Source organism: Achroia grisella, unplaced genomic scaffold, assembly GCF_030625045.1.
Source record: "Achroia grisella isolate CSIRO2021 unplaced genomic scaffold, CSIRO_AGI_Agris_v1 utg204, whole genome shotgun sequence".
In the NCBI taxonomy this organism is placed as follows: domain Eukaryota; kingdom Metazoa; phylum Arthropoda; class Insecta; order Lepidoptera; family Pyralidae; genus Achroia; species Achroia grisella.
The window spans coordinates 615217-632197 of NW_026712703.1; the positions used below are offsets into that span (position 1 = coordinate 615217).

Below are 16981 nucleotides of genomic sequence, written 5' to 3' on the forward strand. Positions count from 1 at the left end.
GATTGCACTGCTACTGCTGCTGCTGCTGCGCAGACACACTACAGTTAGGAATGATATCTATTCACAAAGTAAGTGTTAGATAGAGAGTGCAGTCATAGTCTGACTGCCACTTTAAAAATTAGTAACAACCAAGAAGAACTGTCATCTTCATAATAATAATATAGTATATAAAAGAATTAACAGGATAAGGTAAATTTATTTTTATTTATTGAAAAGAAATATTAATTTAGTAACATGACGTGATATCTAAAATAAGGGGCAAGAATACATCAATGAAAATTTAAATACTAAAATTGCGTTCTTAAGGATAAGGTTCTTATTATACAGATGACGATGAAATCAGTATAAATGATGGAGCCCATAACAGCATTTTCGTCAGAGACTTAACTGCCATTGTTTCCACTTGGAGTACGAGCTACGAGTACATGCTAGCAATATAGCTAACAATGCGTTAGTAACCATACCCCAAATTGTTGATATCGGTTATTAATAGTAGACTAAACTTATATAGATACTATTTCTAATTGTTATTTTCTCATTTACCTACAATGAGAATCACGAACAGTTTTATATATTCGTTTATTCAAAATATGAGTATTCTTTTTATATTGTTTTATTATATCACTTCAGTCATTGCGCTCTGCTGTATTAAATGTCTCTAAGCATCTGTGCCTTGATACCACATTTACTGGACCTGCCAACGAGAAAGGCGAACATGCATACGGACCAGAAGACGGGGTTCTGTCCAAACTGTTAAAAGGTTCTACAAATTGTTTTAAAAGTTATATTCTAACTTCTATGCAGATATAAAAATAAAATAAATACTTATTAAATATTTTTGGTACGGCTGTTGTGATAGGAATACATAAGAAGTTAAAATATCACAATTTTAACTTATGTAGAAATACAGAAAATTATTTTACAATTTAGATAATCATTATACGGATAAGATAATATTACATCCATTACTGTCTATTTATAGTAGGTAAAAACCTAGTCCTTATAGTAGTACCTATCTAGGTCCCTCTGGTTTCTGAATTCTATAACTAGTAAGACATAAAATATAATATCATTCTGTTATACCTAAATTAAATTTACTCCTAAAAGTAATATTGTATAAAATTAATCTAACTGTAAAACCGTTCATGTAAACTAAACAAAACATTAGTAGTGATCATAGCTAGGTCACCGTGGTCCGGAACTCGCGGCATTTGAAAATTGTATTTATTTTAATGGGCAGAAGTTGACCGCGCGCATTCCGTCGGGGCGACGACGCCGCGCCGCCGCGCCGCCGCGCCGACGCGTACCCATACCCTACCCAGTGCCCACACGAAGGCTCCGGCGCGGCGCGTTGTACGCCACAAGCCTACAGCAAGGCTCGGTCTATACCCGAGCACCACTATCTTACCGCATTCCACTGGCTCAAAGCCGCGGCGCGCCCCGCGCGTGCCTTCGCCGACCCACGCGCCCGCTTCGCTTCATTCGAAACTCAGTTGCTCATGCGCGTTCATCGTTTCTGTTCGTTTAATGGATTGGTGCACAACCTCACATATGAGATCGCGCGATTAACAGTGAAGTGAAGTGCCAATGGATGCGGTTTACCACGGAACATTGTGCTATTATATTTAGGGGCATTGGATTTGTCTATTCATGGTAAGTTAGATGGACACCTACGACATTTTCGACGACCGCAATGGATGCGCGCGCTTTCTCGATGCGGCCACTTTCATTTCATACGCATAGCTCGAATTCCGCGCGCCCGCGTCGACCGTGCCGCGGCCGCTGACCCTGCGCCCGCGCGCCAAGCCTCTAAAGCACAACCACATCATGATCACCATGTTTCAAACGCTGGTACCCCGCGGCACATTCCAAAGTGTATCTATCCACTATTATGTTTTTTCAAGCTCTACGGCGTATGAAATATGTATACCTATTTATATAATATATAACAGATATGATTACAAAGATATAATGCTTAATTGCATTAAACTTAGATAGGTACTTCATCTAAATTTAATTATAAATCAATTACTTAAGTAATTTTAAAATATTATTCCAATTATTTACCAAAATCATAATATTCTATAAGTACTGTTACGATTTTTCATTCCCCACTTAAAGCTAAACAAAATTTATCTATATAGGTTATTTAATAATTGGAGGTACAAATTTTTGTTAATCAGATGTATCCTTAGTAGTTATTATAAAAATTATTATAAATATACATTAAATAGGTACTTATTGAAATAACTAACCCAAATAATAATTGGGTACCTATAGGCAACATTTTATTAAGTTGACACTAGCTTCTAAATGCTTACCTAATAAAGTTTTTTGCAAATAAATAAAATAGAATAAAAAGTATTACACCACACACAGTTACGACAATTATAGAGCATTATTGCATATTATAAATGATTGATAATCCAATTTAACATCTGAAAACTACTATAACGTTAATACTTCGAAATCGTTGCCCAAAGTGCACACAAACACTATATTTGTGTCAGAAATAAAGAAATATATGTACCTATATAGTTGTAAATACTATTTAAACACTAGTAGGTACTGAATAGAAAAAATCTAACACAATTATTTAATCTGTGGAATTCCTATTTACGCAATGCCGCAGAATACCTAATAATATATTTAGATAGACCTATGTAATGAGTACTCCCTCATATTATTTATCTGTATTCATTATATAATTTGCAATATTTAATAACAATTCTCATATGATACAGATTGTAATAATAAATTTAGTATCATGTAGGACCATTTAACAGTTAAATTTAAACGTAAGTAACACTAAAATGTTATGTACAATATTTACAAAAATATAAGTTTGATTTGTTTTTATATAATCATCTGTTGGACTATACCTACATATACTTTCATAACCACTAAACATCAAGACATCAATCGCCGCCAATCCATCATCAACAACCGTCATACGAATCGCGTGGATTCGTATGACAACCTGATATGGTACATAACTAATAATTGATAAATTCCATTACTAAAAATGGACACTGAAATATTTCCTCGCTGTTGTTAACACACGTTCTACCACTGATGATGCAGATGAAGGCTGTATTAGGCGGATCGTATGCCTAATTGTTATCATTGTTTTAAAGTCTAAGGATGATCGATACTAAAAAAACATCGATGTGGACATTGATACACGATAAATATCGAATGAGAAACATTGATACAGAACAATTTCCTCTTGACCTATCATTGAATGACACTGTTTTATTAATATTACCGAATATTTACTATTAATATATATGAATAGAATACTACTTACTTGGTACAGTACCTACTGTGAAATTCTTGATAACTTCCTATATTACAATACTACGTTCAGTTATCAGGGGCCTAATTATGTAACAATGCTTATTGAGTAAAGGCTATTACGAATAAGTATACTGTTTTGAAAATGATTACTCAAGGACAGCCATGTATGGCACTAGTTATTCAGGCACGAGATTTTTTATATAATCAGTACTAGCTGTGCCCGCAGTTTCATCCGCATGAAATTTATAGCCTGTGTTATTCTGATGTATAAGTTATATTACTGCAAAATTTCATCACACCCCGTTCAGTAGTTTTTGCGTGAAAGAGTAACAAACATTCATCTATCCATCCATACACACAAAATATAAGATGTTAGACATACAAATAAATATATTCATTCATAATTTAAGAACTACCTAAATATTCAAAATAAATTTATTTAGCTTGGAAATTCTTCTTAACTAGTAAAGTAGCTAGTCTATTTAGACTTTGTTGACTTGATGTTGACTTAAGACGCGATAGTGATTTACAAATAAGTCCTTAATTGGCAAAAAAAAATCTATAAGTATTAATTAGTTTGTCTGTGAACACCGTTATAAAAATTATTTTAAAACAGATTCGTATTTTGTAATTAGGTACGTACAGACAATTATACATTGGTAATTGTAAATCGTATAATTTAGTTTGCATGTGCAACTCTCAAATGTGGAAATTGAGTATTTATAAGCTTAATTCAGCATTTTAACACATTTAAATCTACATATTATGCAGAAAAATAAATATAAAGCAAAAAAATAATATACCTAATTAATGTTCACAATAAATTAATTGCAAATTGTAATTATGTAAAGAGAAGCCAAATATAAACTGATACAATAAGATTTTATAATAAAATCTTCTTGACAATTCAAGAAGTCGGCAAGAAGTTTAAAATTGTAGGTAACTCTATCTCCTCTCTTTCCTTGTCATTGTTTTTCTCCTTTCATCAACTGCCTATGATGAGGATTATTCAGTTGTCTATAATTTCCTTTCTTATACAATTTGAATTGTTAACAAATGATGTAATGCTATACAAATGGCGAAGGAAACGGAAACTAACCTAGCTAGATATTTTTTCTAGCGACATCCAAATTGTAGCTTATGGGCTCATTTATATTACTTGCATGACTAATTTATTCACTTCTTATTAATCATAGATATGAATAATTCATTGTAACCAAATCTGTTTAGGTATTTTAATGAACAACAATAACTCAGATGATTGCATTGCTTAGATTAGAATGCGATTCTTGATTCCTCTAGAATAAGATGTATACATTTTTTAAACGATTCTCAAAGATACTGTCAATCAATTTTGAAAGATATTGAACTAGTGACTAAGTTACTACCTCTTACTTTATGATTTATATCAAACAGTATCAATGAGCTCGGTATTCTTTCTTCTCCTATCGGAATTTGCACTGTAGTGAAATAACAATCATATAATTAAATATTTTATGTCCCTAGTAACCACTCCAATAAATTGCAGCAAATATCTTCCATCTATCCATCTTGATGAGGTCAGCTTTCAAACAAAACAAAACACATTACGTTTGCTCCGTTATGTTAGACGCTACTATGCCAAAGACAGACACAAAAGCATGCGTCTTTTGCTGCGGCCCAGGCGTAGGAAGGAGCACTTCTCACTGCCAACCTAGATGTATTGACATCAAAACTTATTGACTCCTACAGTAAGGTTAAAATTCGCTATTTCTTAAATTCTTCTTTCTTGCATGATGATGGGAGCAAGACATGCCTACGACAAGAAAAGAGTTTAGGTTTCATAGTCGCAGGCTTTTGAGGTTACAGTCCTTTGCACTAAGTTGTCCCTACAGCGGATCACTCACTCTAGAAACTTTGGCAGCACTGCCCCAACAGGTTAGGTACGGGTAGATTTGACTATCAACCAAAATGCCAAACCGTTATGGTTGGGATTTGTACGTGGCTATGTACCACTGGACCTTCAAAATAGGTGATTCAAATTGCTTTTACATAATAAAGGATCCTCATCACGTCTGTTTGAGGAGAGTAAGCTATTCAAAAATATATTTAAAAAAAGCATCTAAACTAATCACGTCACACTGGATAAATACCTAATTACTAAGATACATTCCAGTATAAAGTCCTGTAAAAGGAGAAAAATATTTCTGTCAGTATAGTAGTAAGTATAAATTAATATAACAAATATTTTCCGAGTATTTAACTAATGCTACATGCAAACAAAGTATTTTACGTAGATGCTCAAGTTGTTTCACATTGAACCCTATTTACTTTACGCATTGTAACACTACAAGGAATTCGTATTGTCGTCTTCAGTTATGTGTACCTATTGTAAGTGTAAATAGGTATTATTCTTTAGAATAATTACAATTTTATGTAGAAGTCGTAGCTTCATCAAAATGTATTATTACTATCCGTCAAAGTTTTACATTAGTTTTCGTTTAATATATCATTTTTTAAATATAGAATGAGATAATTTTAGACCGTGAAATACTCGTATATACAATAAAACATATTTTATCACTACGAGTAGATAAAACCATTTCCAGTGGACAGCTAACCTAGCAAGATCGTTTCTTATGGGAGTGTACAGAGGACCATAGACTCCTATATTGTGCGGTCTTGAGCTACCCCGCATCCATTGACTTTCTGCAATACACTCGTCTCTTCATATTGCCTTTAAGAGGCTATTATCCGAGAATCTTTTATTCACGTCAGTAGTCAATTCTCCGGTCCACCATAACCGTACTATCATATCAGCTTACCATTAGTAGGTAAATTATACATGAAGATAATTTTATCATTCACAGATTCACGGCCACCAACATAAACAACAGTAGATTAAATGAAGATTATTATTGTTATTATCACTATTATATTAGCCCACTCGCGTAATCATCATGGCCTGGCATTTGTACCATTCTTTGGGTTAGCGCTGTATGTCATCTTCTTCCACTGATCCCTATTGGCCGTCATATCCAAATTTACTCTCCTTTTTTTGCATATCGTATGTGCACTTGTCTAATATTTGTATAATAATAAATAAGATTGATATATTTATTATATTTATTATTATTGATATCATAGTTACCATGAATTAGGTGTATGGTAAAGGTACCATAAGAATTAATCATTATGCTGAGCTAAAGCTGCGTAGTTACTAGCTCTGCATATTATTATTGATGTATGAATCTACCTACACTAGGCATTATGTGTAATTTGTGGTACTTGTGACAAATCATTAGTCATTACGTTATGTTATTTACCTACAATTATACTAAGTACAGAACGTATAGATAATAATTTTCATGATAATTATTTATCATGACAGTTTTGACTACATTTAAAAATCTTAATTTAAACCTAATTTGATTTCCTAAAGGCTAACTAGTAAAGTACAGCTATTTTTCTATAATACAAGTCAAATTGACTTTAACTTGGTTGATCCAGTAAATATTAATTTTCCCAAAACTGATTATTCAAAAGCAAATCTAATTATGGGCACTTTTTGGATTCAAGTTGGCATTTGCACAGTAAGCCAAATTTAATAATAAATGGTTAAGTTGTTTCAGTGTTTTTCTTGGACTTAAACACATATGTATAATTTAATACGAAAATTAAGTAATTAATTCGATTTTTCTTTTTCTAAGTCAAATATTTAGCGGATAAACTGTAGCGGATCCGTCCGAACAAAGTTAGTATGTCTATAGCAGGTATATACATACTTAAAACACAATTTATATAGGAATATACATTATGGTTAAAATTGACTCTATTAGTAGATATTATATTATCAAACATCGTTGCAGTGCCTCTTGCGTCCTGCGTCATTGCACTACAATTAATAGAATGTGATGGAATGTCGACGAATGTTAATGATCTTTACTAATTATTATGACCTACCTAGTTAATAATCTGTTCAAGTAAAGAATATTGTATACATATATTATACGTATCCCATTAATCGTAACGGTGTCATAATAATCCGTTCCCGCTTTCCACTGTGCTATCGATATCTGTTTAAAATTCCGTCCATTATCGTCCTGACAATTTGTGGGTGTCAAAAGTGGTGGCGAGATGTCGAAAACTGGAGGCAACGACGGCTTTAGGTATGCGAGGACGCAAGATGCGGCTGGCGATGAGGGAGGGGCGCCCGGCATCTGAAGGTCGTCCGCATTCCTCGCGTCGCCGTCCGCTGCTACCGCGCTTACGTAGCGCCCCCCCGCCCTCCGCCCCGCGGTGATCACCCCGCCCGCACGCTCACGCCTCGCCGACCGGTCTGACTCTGCCCCGCGCGCCCCTACCATCATCACAAACTATCGCGCATTTACTAAAACAAAAAACATGTTCTTATGGCTATCAAGAGCTGAGGAGCCGCAGAGGTACCGGATGGGATGAAATTTATTCGCGTCTAGTTTTTTAGAACCTGATCTTGTGGTTCTACATTCCAATAAGCGTTTTTATAATAGGTGGGTACCTACACGTAGGAGTACCTGACTTATTCATGCTAGATGGATACCTACAGCATGATTCGCACTCTTCGGGAAGGATACAAAGTGTTATGAAACAACTTATTTGTTGTCTTTGATTTTTTAAATTTAGACTATAATGGAATTGGTAAATAATGTTAGTGCAAGCGGCACTAACAGTATATGACAGGGGAGTTGCAATGGAAGACATTAGGAATGAACTCAGGTCAGTTACTTAGTCTACCGTAGCATACCTATTCATGCGTATTTGCTATTTGCGTACATACCTATATCTATTCGTATATATATATATATATTGACCGTCAATTTATCAATTGGTAGCAAAGGAGCCACAGGTCTATTAAGTATAAACTAAAAGTCTGTCTTTAAAAGTAATTAAATTAAAAATGAAAACCAGCCTAATAACAAAAGTCAGCGAAATTCCTTCGTCAACTAGAGATAGTTTTCAAACGCCTAATCAGATCTTTATAAATGATAGCTAAGAACCATTTCGATCTCATCTGCTTCTAAACAAAAAAACCGCATCACAACCGGTCCGACCTTTTGGGAGCTATGATGCCACTGTCAGATACACAGAAAAGTTAAACTTATAATACCACTCGTCGTCTGGAATAAAAATTGTGTTTCAAGTTATACAGAAAGGAGAGTGCATTAGACTTGTCATTGTAGATATGGAGATATACAACATTTTCGCACTTAATAACAATTACTTCTTTTATTACATGCATTTAAGTGGGAATATTATATACATATAATATAACTTCACCAAGACTTAGATCAAATTTTCTGATGTTTTTTATAAAGACGCGTAAATATAACAATGTCAACATGCCTTAGAGGCAGCAGCAGGTAGCAAAAAGATTGTACTGTACGAAAAAAGTTAATGGAATGCACAGATGGCGCAGAACCGACATTCCAGGTGCCGCGGCCGTAGCCGATGTGAATAGGAAGATATAAACTTAAACGGATGTAGCTACCCAAGTATTGTTAGTTACTGATTTTTAGGTACTCCAAACTAAGTTTTCAAAGTTTAATAATAGTAGCCCGCAAAATCATTGAAGATTTTATAGCAAAAGTGTTGAAGTACAAAATAACGTACCATGTACTAAAGTAGGTAACATTAATAAGTATTAAATCTGGTATTTTAATTAATTTAATATAATCTACATGTATCTATATATGAAGTCGCTTTTGTAATTAACACTTTATAGATAGATAAGTATTACCTAAGATGCTATTTACCTGTGAGTTGGCAGGATGACAATGCATATCTAGCTACATTTAAATATATTTTCTGTGATAAATATCTAAATGAGTATTCATGAGTATGGTTGTTTGTATCGGAAAACACTCCGTTTTCTATGTATGTATTTACAAAAAAAATATATACGTATTTGTATCAGTTATCTACCCATAACACAAAATTTAGCTAGCTTAACTTAGGTCTAGATGGCGCTGTGTGAATTGTTCTAAGATTATTTATTTATCTGAGATTATTTATTCCGACTTTGGCCTTCTTTAATTGTTCGGATTTATGAAATTTAAAAAAATAATATAAAAAAATATAACGTCCACGAAGACCTCTGTGGTCTAGCGGGTTAGAACACCGCCTTCTTTCCAATGGTCGCGGGTTCGATTCTTCGCACAGTACAAACATTGTTATTTATAAGTATGTTCGTTCGTATCGGTTTGGGTGTTTCTGTGAATTATACTGATAGATTACTATTATTAATCTTATTCAAAGTAAATGATATAAAATAGTTACCCGGATTTTTTTTATAACTTATCACGTCTCGAATATATGTCATCGAGTAATATGCGACCGTATACGTAATACCTAAGTATACGAAGCTGGATCAAAGCAACGCTTAGTAAATAGCCTAAGGTGTACTCGAGCTTTATATAATTCACGCTGTGTACCTACTTATTATTTGTTATGTGATGCCGTAGTAAGTGTATAGTGTGGGTAAACATAAAATAGAAATCCACAAAAATACGTACGAGTAGGTACGTATTTTTGTGGCTACAAAATTTCACCATACATTAACCATGTTCCATATGTTTGAGACAAGGAGTAAAGTTAACGTGTTTTGTTGCAGGGCAAGTAACAGGGGTCTCGAGATGCGACATGCGTGCTCTGTGTTCGGTTCGCGGGCCGCTGGGCGGCGAGACGCGCGCGCTAGCCGCGGGCGCGCGTTTGCTTTCTCTACGCATGCCTGGCCAGCCTCAACCTCTGCATTTCGTCGTCGAAGCCAAAGCAAGAGTCAAAGAATTAAAATCCTTGGCCACCAGTCATGCCCAGTTACAAGGCATGACCGACACCGACCTCTTTGGCTTAGCCATAATGCAAAGTACGTACAAATTGCTATTTTAACTTCTATGTAAATACTATTACATTGAAATTAATGTGTTAATCCATTAGGTATTGGGATATTCGTTTATTATAAGAGCATTCAAACAGAATCACTTAACACCTTGACACGTCTAGGATCTCTATGAAAAACTGGTCCAGAGTTCTAGATACTCTCAAATGCTATAGATTACAGTAAAAATATCTTACTCTTTATAAATTTTGTATCTTATTCTAGAGAAGTCTCTATCAATATTAATCTAAACATAGCTAAATACGCTAAAATAATTCTTTATTTTTTCGTAGGTAATATAAGTGAACGTACTCGCAATATATATATACCGACAATATTTTTAATGGTAACAAAGTTACACACTGTTTTTCCTTAATTCATTCCAGGTAGGCTCTCGGTTATGATTTACAAACATATGATCAAATAAACAATGACACATTTACGAATCCTTAGGCAATTACCAAACGCTACTCCAATCCACGACCATTGTACTTATGTACATATGCAAACAAAAGGCTATTGTGTAATCAGGGTTCTGTGCATGTTTGTACCAACACAACACCGCATCACCGTGTCGCATTATAATGACAATCTGATAGATACCTACACTGGTGTGATGCTATTGTCATATCAACATACCCTTATGTTGTATTTGGCCAATCATTTTTAGTTATTTCTTTTTATGAACTGTTGTTAATTACTACGTTTGATTTCAGATGGAGAGTACTTGTTTGTTGACTTAGAAAGCAAATTGTCAAAATATGCGCCAAAGAGTTGGAGATCTTCCCACACACATGTAAGTTATTATCATTGATCAAATCAAATAAAATAAAACTCGAATACATTTTATATATACCTACGCACATGGTGTTCTTGCATAGAATACAGCCAATCAACACAAACAATTACTCTCATTACTCAGTCAATTATGTAGTACCCACAAAAATGTTTACATTGTACGGATATTAAACCCTTAATCTTCCAGATACTGTGCTGAAACATTACGATATAAAGGTTCATATAGTTTTATATCTTTTTTTAGTCAATCTGTGTCATCTAACTATATAATATTTCTTTTTATTTCAGGGATTGGATGCAAATGGAAAACCGCTCCTTGAACTGCATCTAGTAGTTCAGTTCCACGTGGAGAGTCCACTGCTTTTGCATGATGAAGTTGGGCGTTATTTGTACTTTCTGCAAATGCGGCATAATGTGCGGACAAGAGACGCTTTACCAGCGGAAGTGCTTTTGCTCCTTACTGGTTTAGCACTACAAGCAGAATATGGTGATGCAAATTCTTATGAAGATCGTGACTATTTTAAAGTTGAAGAATATGCACCGCCTTCCCTTACTGGAGATTGGGTATCTGCAGCAATGAGAGCCTGTCATCGGGAGCTCTGTGGCCTTCCAAAAACAGATGCACAAGTTAGATTTATACGCGAAGTCTGTCTACTTCCTGATACTATCAATTCTCATAGATACCGCTTGAAACAAAATAAATCAGAACCAGATACTGGAACAGTATGGCTTCTTGTTACAGCTAAGGGCATCAAAATTTTACCAGATAATGGGCCGCTGTCTAATTTCGTGTGGAGTGCAATTGGAAAACTAAGCTTTGATAGGAAAAAGTTTGAAATAAAAACAGACGAAGGAAAAATCACACTTTATTCAATTAGTGAGGAAAAATGTAAATATTTATTCGCCTTATGTAAAGAAACACACCAATTTTCGATGAAGATTGCACCAAATTTTAATGAAATCTTATTGAAAGAAGAAGAGGAACGTAAAATTTGTTACGGATATTCCAAATCTTTAAACTTTCAATACAATCAAAATAAGAGTGAACAAAGAATATCCGTCATCTCCACTACAAGCTCAAATACAACTTCTGGAATAGTGAGTGACAGAGTTCAATCAGAAGATGAGTTGGAAATTATGATAGATTCACCCCCTGCACCTTCTACCGAAAGTTTGGCATTTGCCCATTTACTAGATTGTTCCAATTCCTACTTTATTCGCCACATTCCACAAGATGAACCACCAACAAAGACATCTTCACTAAAATTACAAAAATCTAAAAGCCGAATAAAAAAATCAAAAGATGACTGTGAGCATGGGGCTAAACCAGATAATAAAATATGTGATACAAATATAATTAAAAAAACTACAAATCAATTAGAAGAGTCTACTTCTTTGTCTGAAAAATGTGTTGCCGAAACAGATAGCCCTGTATCAAGTAAACTAAAATGTACAGGATCACAATGTTCTTCATCATGTAGCACAGTCATAATGGCACGAGCTGGCCTCAGCACGTTAAGTAGAACCTCTGATACTAGTAGTTTAGAATTGGGTTATAGCCACACAGCACAAAATTCTATGATAAGTGATAATAGCGTAGTGGGATTAGATGTCGAATATTCAAGAGACACTGCTTTAACTTTATATGATGGCATAGGCGAAGCTGTGACTGTAGCTGCCTCTAGTGAAACAAGTGGTGTATACACACTGGGTAGTTCAGAATTAACAACTCAATCAAAAATTGATACTTTATTTGAAGATAGTCGAACAGACTATGGAAGTTCGCATTACGACAGTTATAAAACATCTAAAAATAATGATCTTGCTGATTTCGATAGCGTATCATCAATATTAAAGAGTAAATCAGATAGAAATTGCCATTCATCTGAGACGTTACGATTACGGGCTTCACTTGCAAATACCGATTGTGTGGACGGCGCTAATAACTTTTCAATCCAGGATCACAATGATAATAGTAATATATTCAGGGAACGAACTAATTCCAATGTCAGTGCTGTTTCATTTCATGGTGATGGTAGTGATCCCACAGATAATAAGCACAATTTACTAACAGCTACCGAATTAACAGATTTGATTGTCGGGCGAGGTGTTTATCCAAAAAGCCAATCTGTAAGTGATACATTAGATTCCGTCTCGGATTATGTCAGGTTGCCCTTACCTTTTTGTGGAGACAGTTATATACAGGGACATGAAGACACTGCTCCTTCAGATGATAACTATCCCAATACATCTTTCTTTGACCGACCGCCAACACCACCAACAAGAAGCGATAGTCGCAAATTACTTAATTTATCTCTACCCAATATACTTGACATAGACGAAAATGTAAGACCTACCGTTCACGATAAACCGCCCCCGCCTTATGAATTCAATCATAATACATTGTCATCTTATCACGTCAGTCCATCAAAGTTACCCCCTGCATACCCCGGATCATCATCTTCAACTGTGTCGTTAAGGCAAACGGGAGAAAAAGAAGAAGTGGCGGCCAGATTAGTAACATCTAAACCTATGATAACAATTCTCAAAGCTGAAGCAGGTGAAGTTAATACTTCTATTGAAAGAACATTCGCCAGTCCAATGGTAGTGGAACATCGATTTCAAAAATCAAAAAGACATCAAGCGTCTAGTCGTAGAGCTGAAAGATCAAAATTAGCTCAAGGCATTAATAATAACCTTTCACCATCCAGAGAAATACCTCCTCACGCAGTTGACTCCAATGTATTGGTCGCTATGATGAAACTGCCACCACCGCCACCACCACCACCTCGGCGAACACGTTTACCACCCCCTCCGCCTGCTGCAAGATTACCTCCACCGCCACCGCCACATAATCCAATTTTCCATCAACAATTGTACAGTGATGTAGATTACGTTTATTATCCTTTACAAGACCCGGTTGTATCGCAACAAAATTATATCGATCATAAATTAACTGAATCAAGACTATCTAATATGCATAAAAACAGTGTACAATACAGAAGCACGCCCTATTTATCAACTTCTATATCAGGAACATCCTTATATGGTTCGATACAAAATCTTTCAGATTCCTATGTGCAACTTCCTGGCACAAGAACTAGCTGGTACTCCTTGACAAGTAGAACTTCATTGAGTAATCATTCCATAAATTTCGACCGACCATTAAGGCCCACACGTATTTCTGAAATACCAAATTTCTCACGAACAAAATCTGACGACAACTTATTAAATAATAAGGATCCACCGCCAATAAAGATGAGACGCATGCCTCCACCGCCCCCACCACCATATGAACACAAGAAAAAACTTCCAACGCATCTTAGGGAAATAAAGTCTTCAAATTATCCTACAAATATGAACAATATTCCGAGTGCAAGTAAAGTGAAAGATAATTGTGATTTGGACATAAAAATTATTAGAGAAAAAAGCAAGAATTTAGACTTGCCTCTCATAGCAGCGTTGTGTAATGATCGTTCGTTATTAAAACAAACTAAAGCTTTTGGTGCTCCAAAATTAAGTAAACAAACAGGTAGTGACTGTGAAAGTGAACGTAAGTGTGCCAAGTCTGTTCTAAACACCACCGATAACATAGAATTTAAGAATAAACAAGAGTGTAATGTAAAAAAAGCAGTGCCAGGTTCTCAAAAAAAAATGTTAATACGAAATCCTACAGATAAATTACCAGCATTACCGGGTTCCGATAGTCATACGCCTAGAGCAATGTCGAACACTTATGTTACCCATCCAAGTGTAATAAAAGTTAAAAAAAATCAATCAAGCTCATGACATCGGTAACATGTGAATCCTTCCAGTGCTATGAGCATCCTTCCACCGAATTTTATGCCAGAAAGACTGAAATAACATTCTATAAATAAGGTTGGTCTACGCTTGTATGTTTTCTCACATTAATATTTATTCATTACCTAATACAAGTAATATATTACGTACTAAATTTACCTTATCAAACCAGAATTGAAACCTACAAATGTAGACCTATCTTAATCATTATTTTAGGACGTAAATGTATCATTTTTATATAATTATTTATAATATAATTCTTTAATAATAACGGATTAAATAAATCTGTTGTAATACGTAACAATAATCTCATTTATTAGTTATTTAATAAAATGTTATCATGAGAAGTAATGTAAGAAAATCCAAACCAAAGCTGCATCTGCTAAATTTATTATGCAATATTATAATTGTTCTTCCCTTAGTTAATTCCAAGAAAACACATTTATTTAACCACAACTTTAAAAAGTTAAACAATATTAAAAATTAAATTAATTGTTAGTCTCAGTAGGATGGAAACTACGAATAACTTGAACAAAACACGTAACGCTACATCGGACTAGGGAAGTGTAATGTGAGAAAACTCTCCTATCATTGTTATGAACATTAATTGTATGGGAACCGACATCTTGTTTGGCGTACTATATCATTACTGCATCTGCTATCACAACTTCCTTTCATTGAACTTCCCTCAAACAACGGTTCCAAAGCAACATTATTTATGTAAAACTTTTTTAGCATTAGAAACATCTACATTTTTACCTATTACATCAATGTCTCTATAACACATGACAAAGACAAAGTTTACCTAATTATGTAAGGAACTGAGAACCTGGTTTAAATACTTTTAGCTACCTATGTGTTTTTTATATACCACGCTGCTCATCCTTTTGAAATGTAAATAGGTGGTTAATAATACTTAAGAAGGTATTAACGCAATTGTGAAGTGGCCTTTATTTATCTGCCTCCGGTGAGTGTAACAAGCCTTAGACGGCTACGAAGTAAATATCGAAAAATTCTGGCTATGTCAGTAAAGTAGGTACAAATTTCTAGTGTCTGACTAACCTTTCGGTTTCGGCCAATTTATTTGCAAAATCGAGGATTTTACCAGTAAATTAACCCCAAATAATAAACATAAATAGCCAAGTAAAAATAGTATTTACATTAAATTACGATAATAAATAATGAGGGCGATTATTTATTATCGTTCCCTAAATTAAAGACTTAAGTCTCATATTAATTAAATTATATCAAAATAAATATTATAAGTTACAAAACTATTAGTATAGGAAGAAAATCATACATTAATAAATAAACTTTAAATATAAACTTAAAGGCTATATACTAACAGACAGAAAACTATCTAAGTTTATTCCAAAACTGAAACATTCTGTTTTCATCGTAAACCGAATTTTGGTCGGACACTTAATTTTTACGATACATCACAGCTGCTATAAACATTATTGAAGTACGAAACATCAACAATTTTTATATTTAAATATTTTTGGATTTGTAAACATTTCATAAATACAAGTAATAACTCAAAATTTTAGATTGTATAAAGTATTTTTTTTGTTAACGGTCTCGGTTTCTAGCAGTTCCGCACAACGTCACTTCGATGGTTGTGGGTTCAAGTCTCGCACGATACAAACATTTTGATTCATAAGTATAATTATTCGAATTGGTCACGATGTTATGTTTTCACAAAAAAAAAATTCATCAGTTTAGTACCCATAAAACAAGCGTGCGTGAATTGTCCTGAGTTATTATTATTATTATTATAAGGCTGTGTTCGAGAACAATATTTTATTTACTTTACCTATTGTAATACAATTACAAAGTACCTCTAAGTAATCTGCTGTCTATTTGTTGATTAATTCTGTTACATTCAATCCAATTTATTAATTTGATCCTAAGAAACTTATTAATGTTAGTAAGAATAAAGTAATAAGAATTTACAATATATCATTAATGTGTACCATAATACCAAGGATTCTATAAAGTATTCGCTATAGAAATGTACTATGGTAATTAAAGACAATTTTAAATACTCGCTGTTTATCTGATATAAAATACTGAATTTGCATTGTAATTAATTAAAACTGAAGTCATTAAATAGGTTTAATAAATGATGAAAGTGTTATATGTCAACAACTATTTATTTCTTTAGAAATTATAATAATAATGTATATA

The 16981-nt window shown here is 34.1% G+C and overlaps 1 protein-coding gene across 1 annotated transcript; it reads left to right on the forward strand.

Moving 5' to 3' along the window:
- The first annotated feature begins 1339 nt into the window (after positions 1–1339).
- LOC131842095 (protein expanded) lies at positions 1340–16969 on the forward strand. The gene is made up of 4 exons (XM_059190599.1): positions 1340–1653; positions 9929–10180; positions 10909–10988; positions 11279–16969. The coding sequence occupies exons 2-4, from the start codon at positions 9958–9960 to the stop codon at positions 14777–14779; spliced, it is 3804 nt and encodes a 1267-aa protein (XP_059046582.1). The 5' UTR covers positions 1340–1653; positions 9929–9957; the 3' UTR covers positions 14780–16969.
- The last annotated feature ends 12 nt before the right edge of the window (positions 16970–16981 follow it).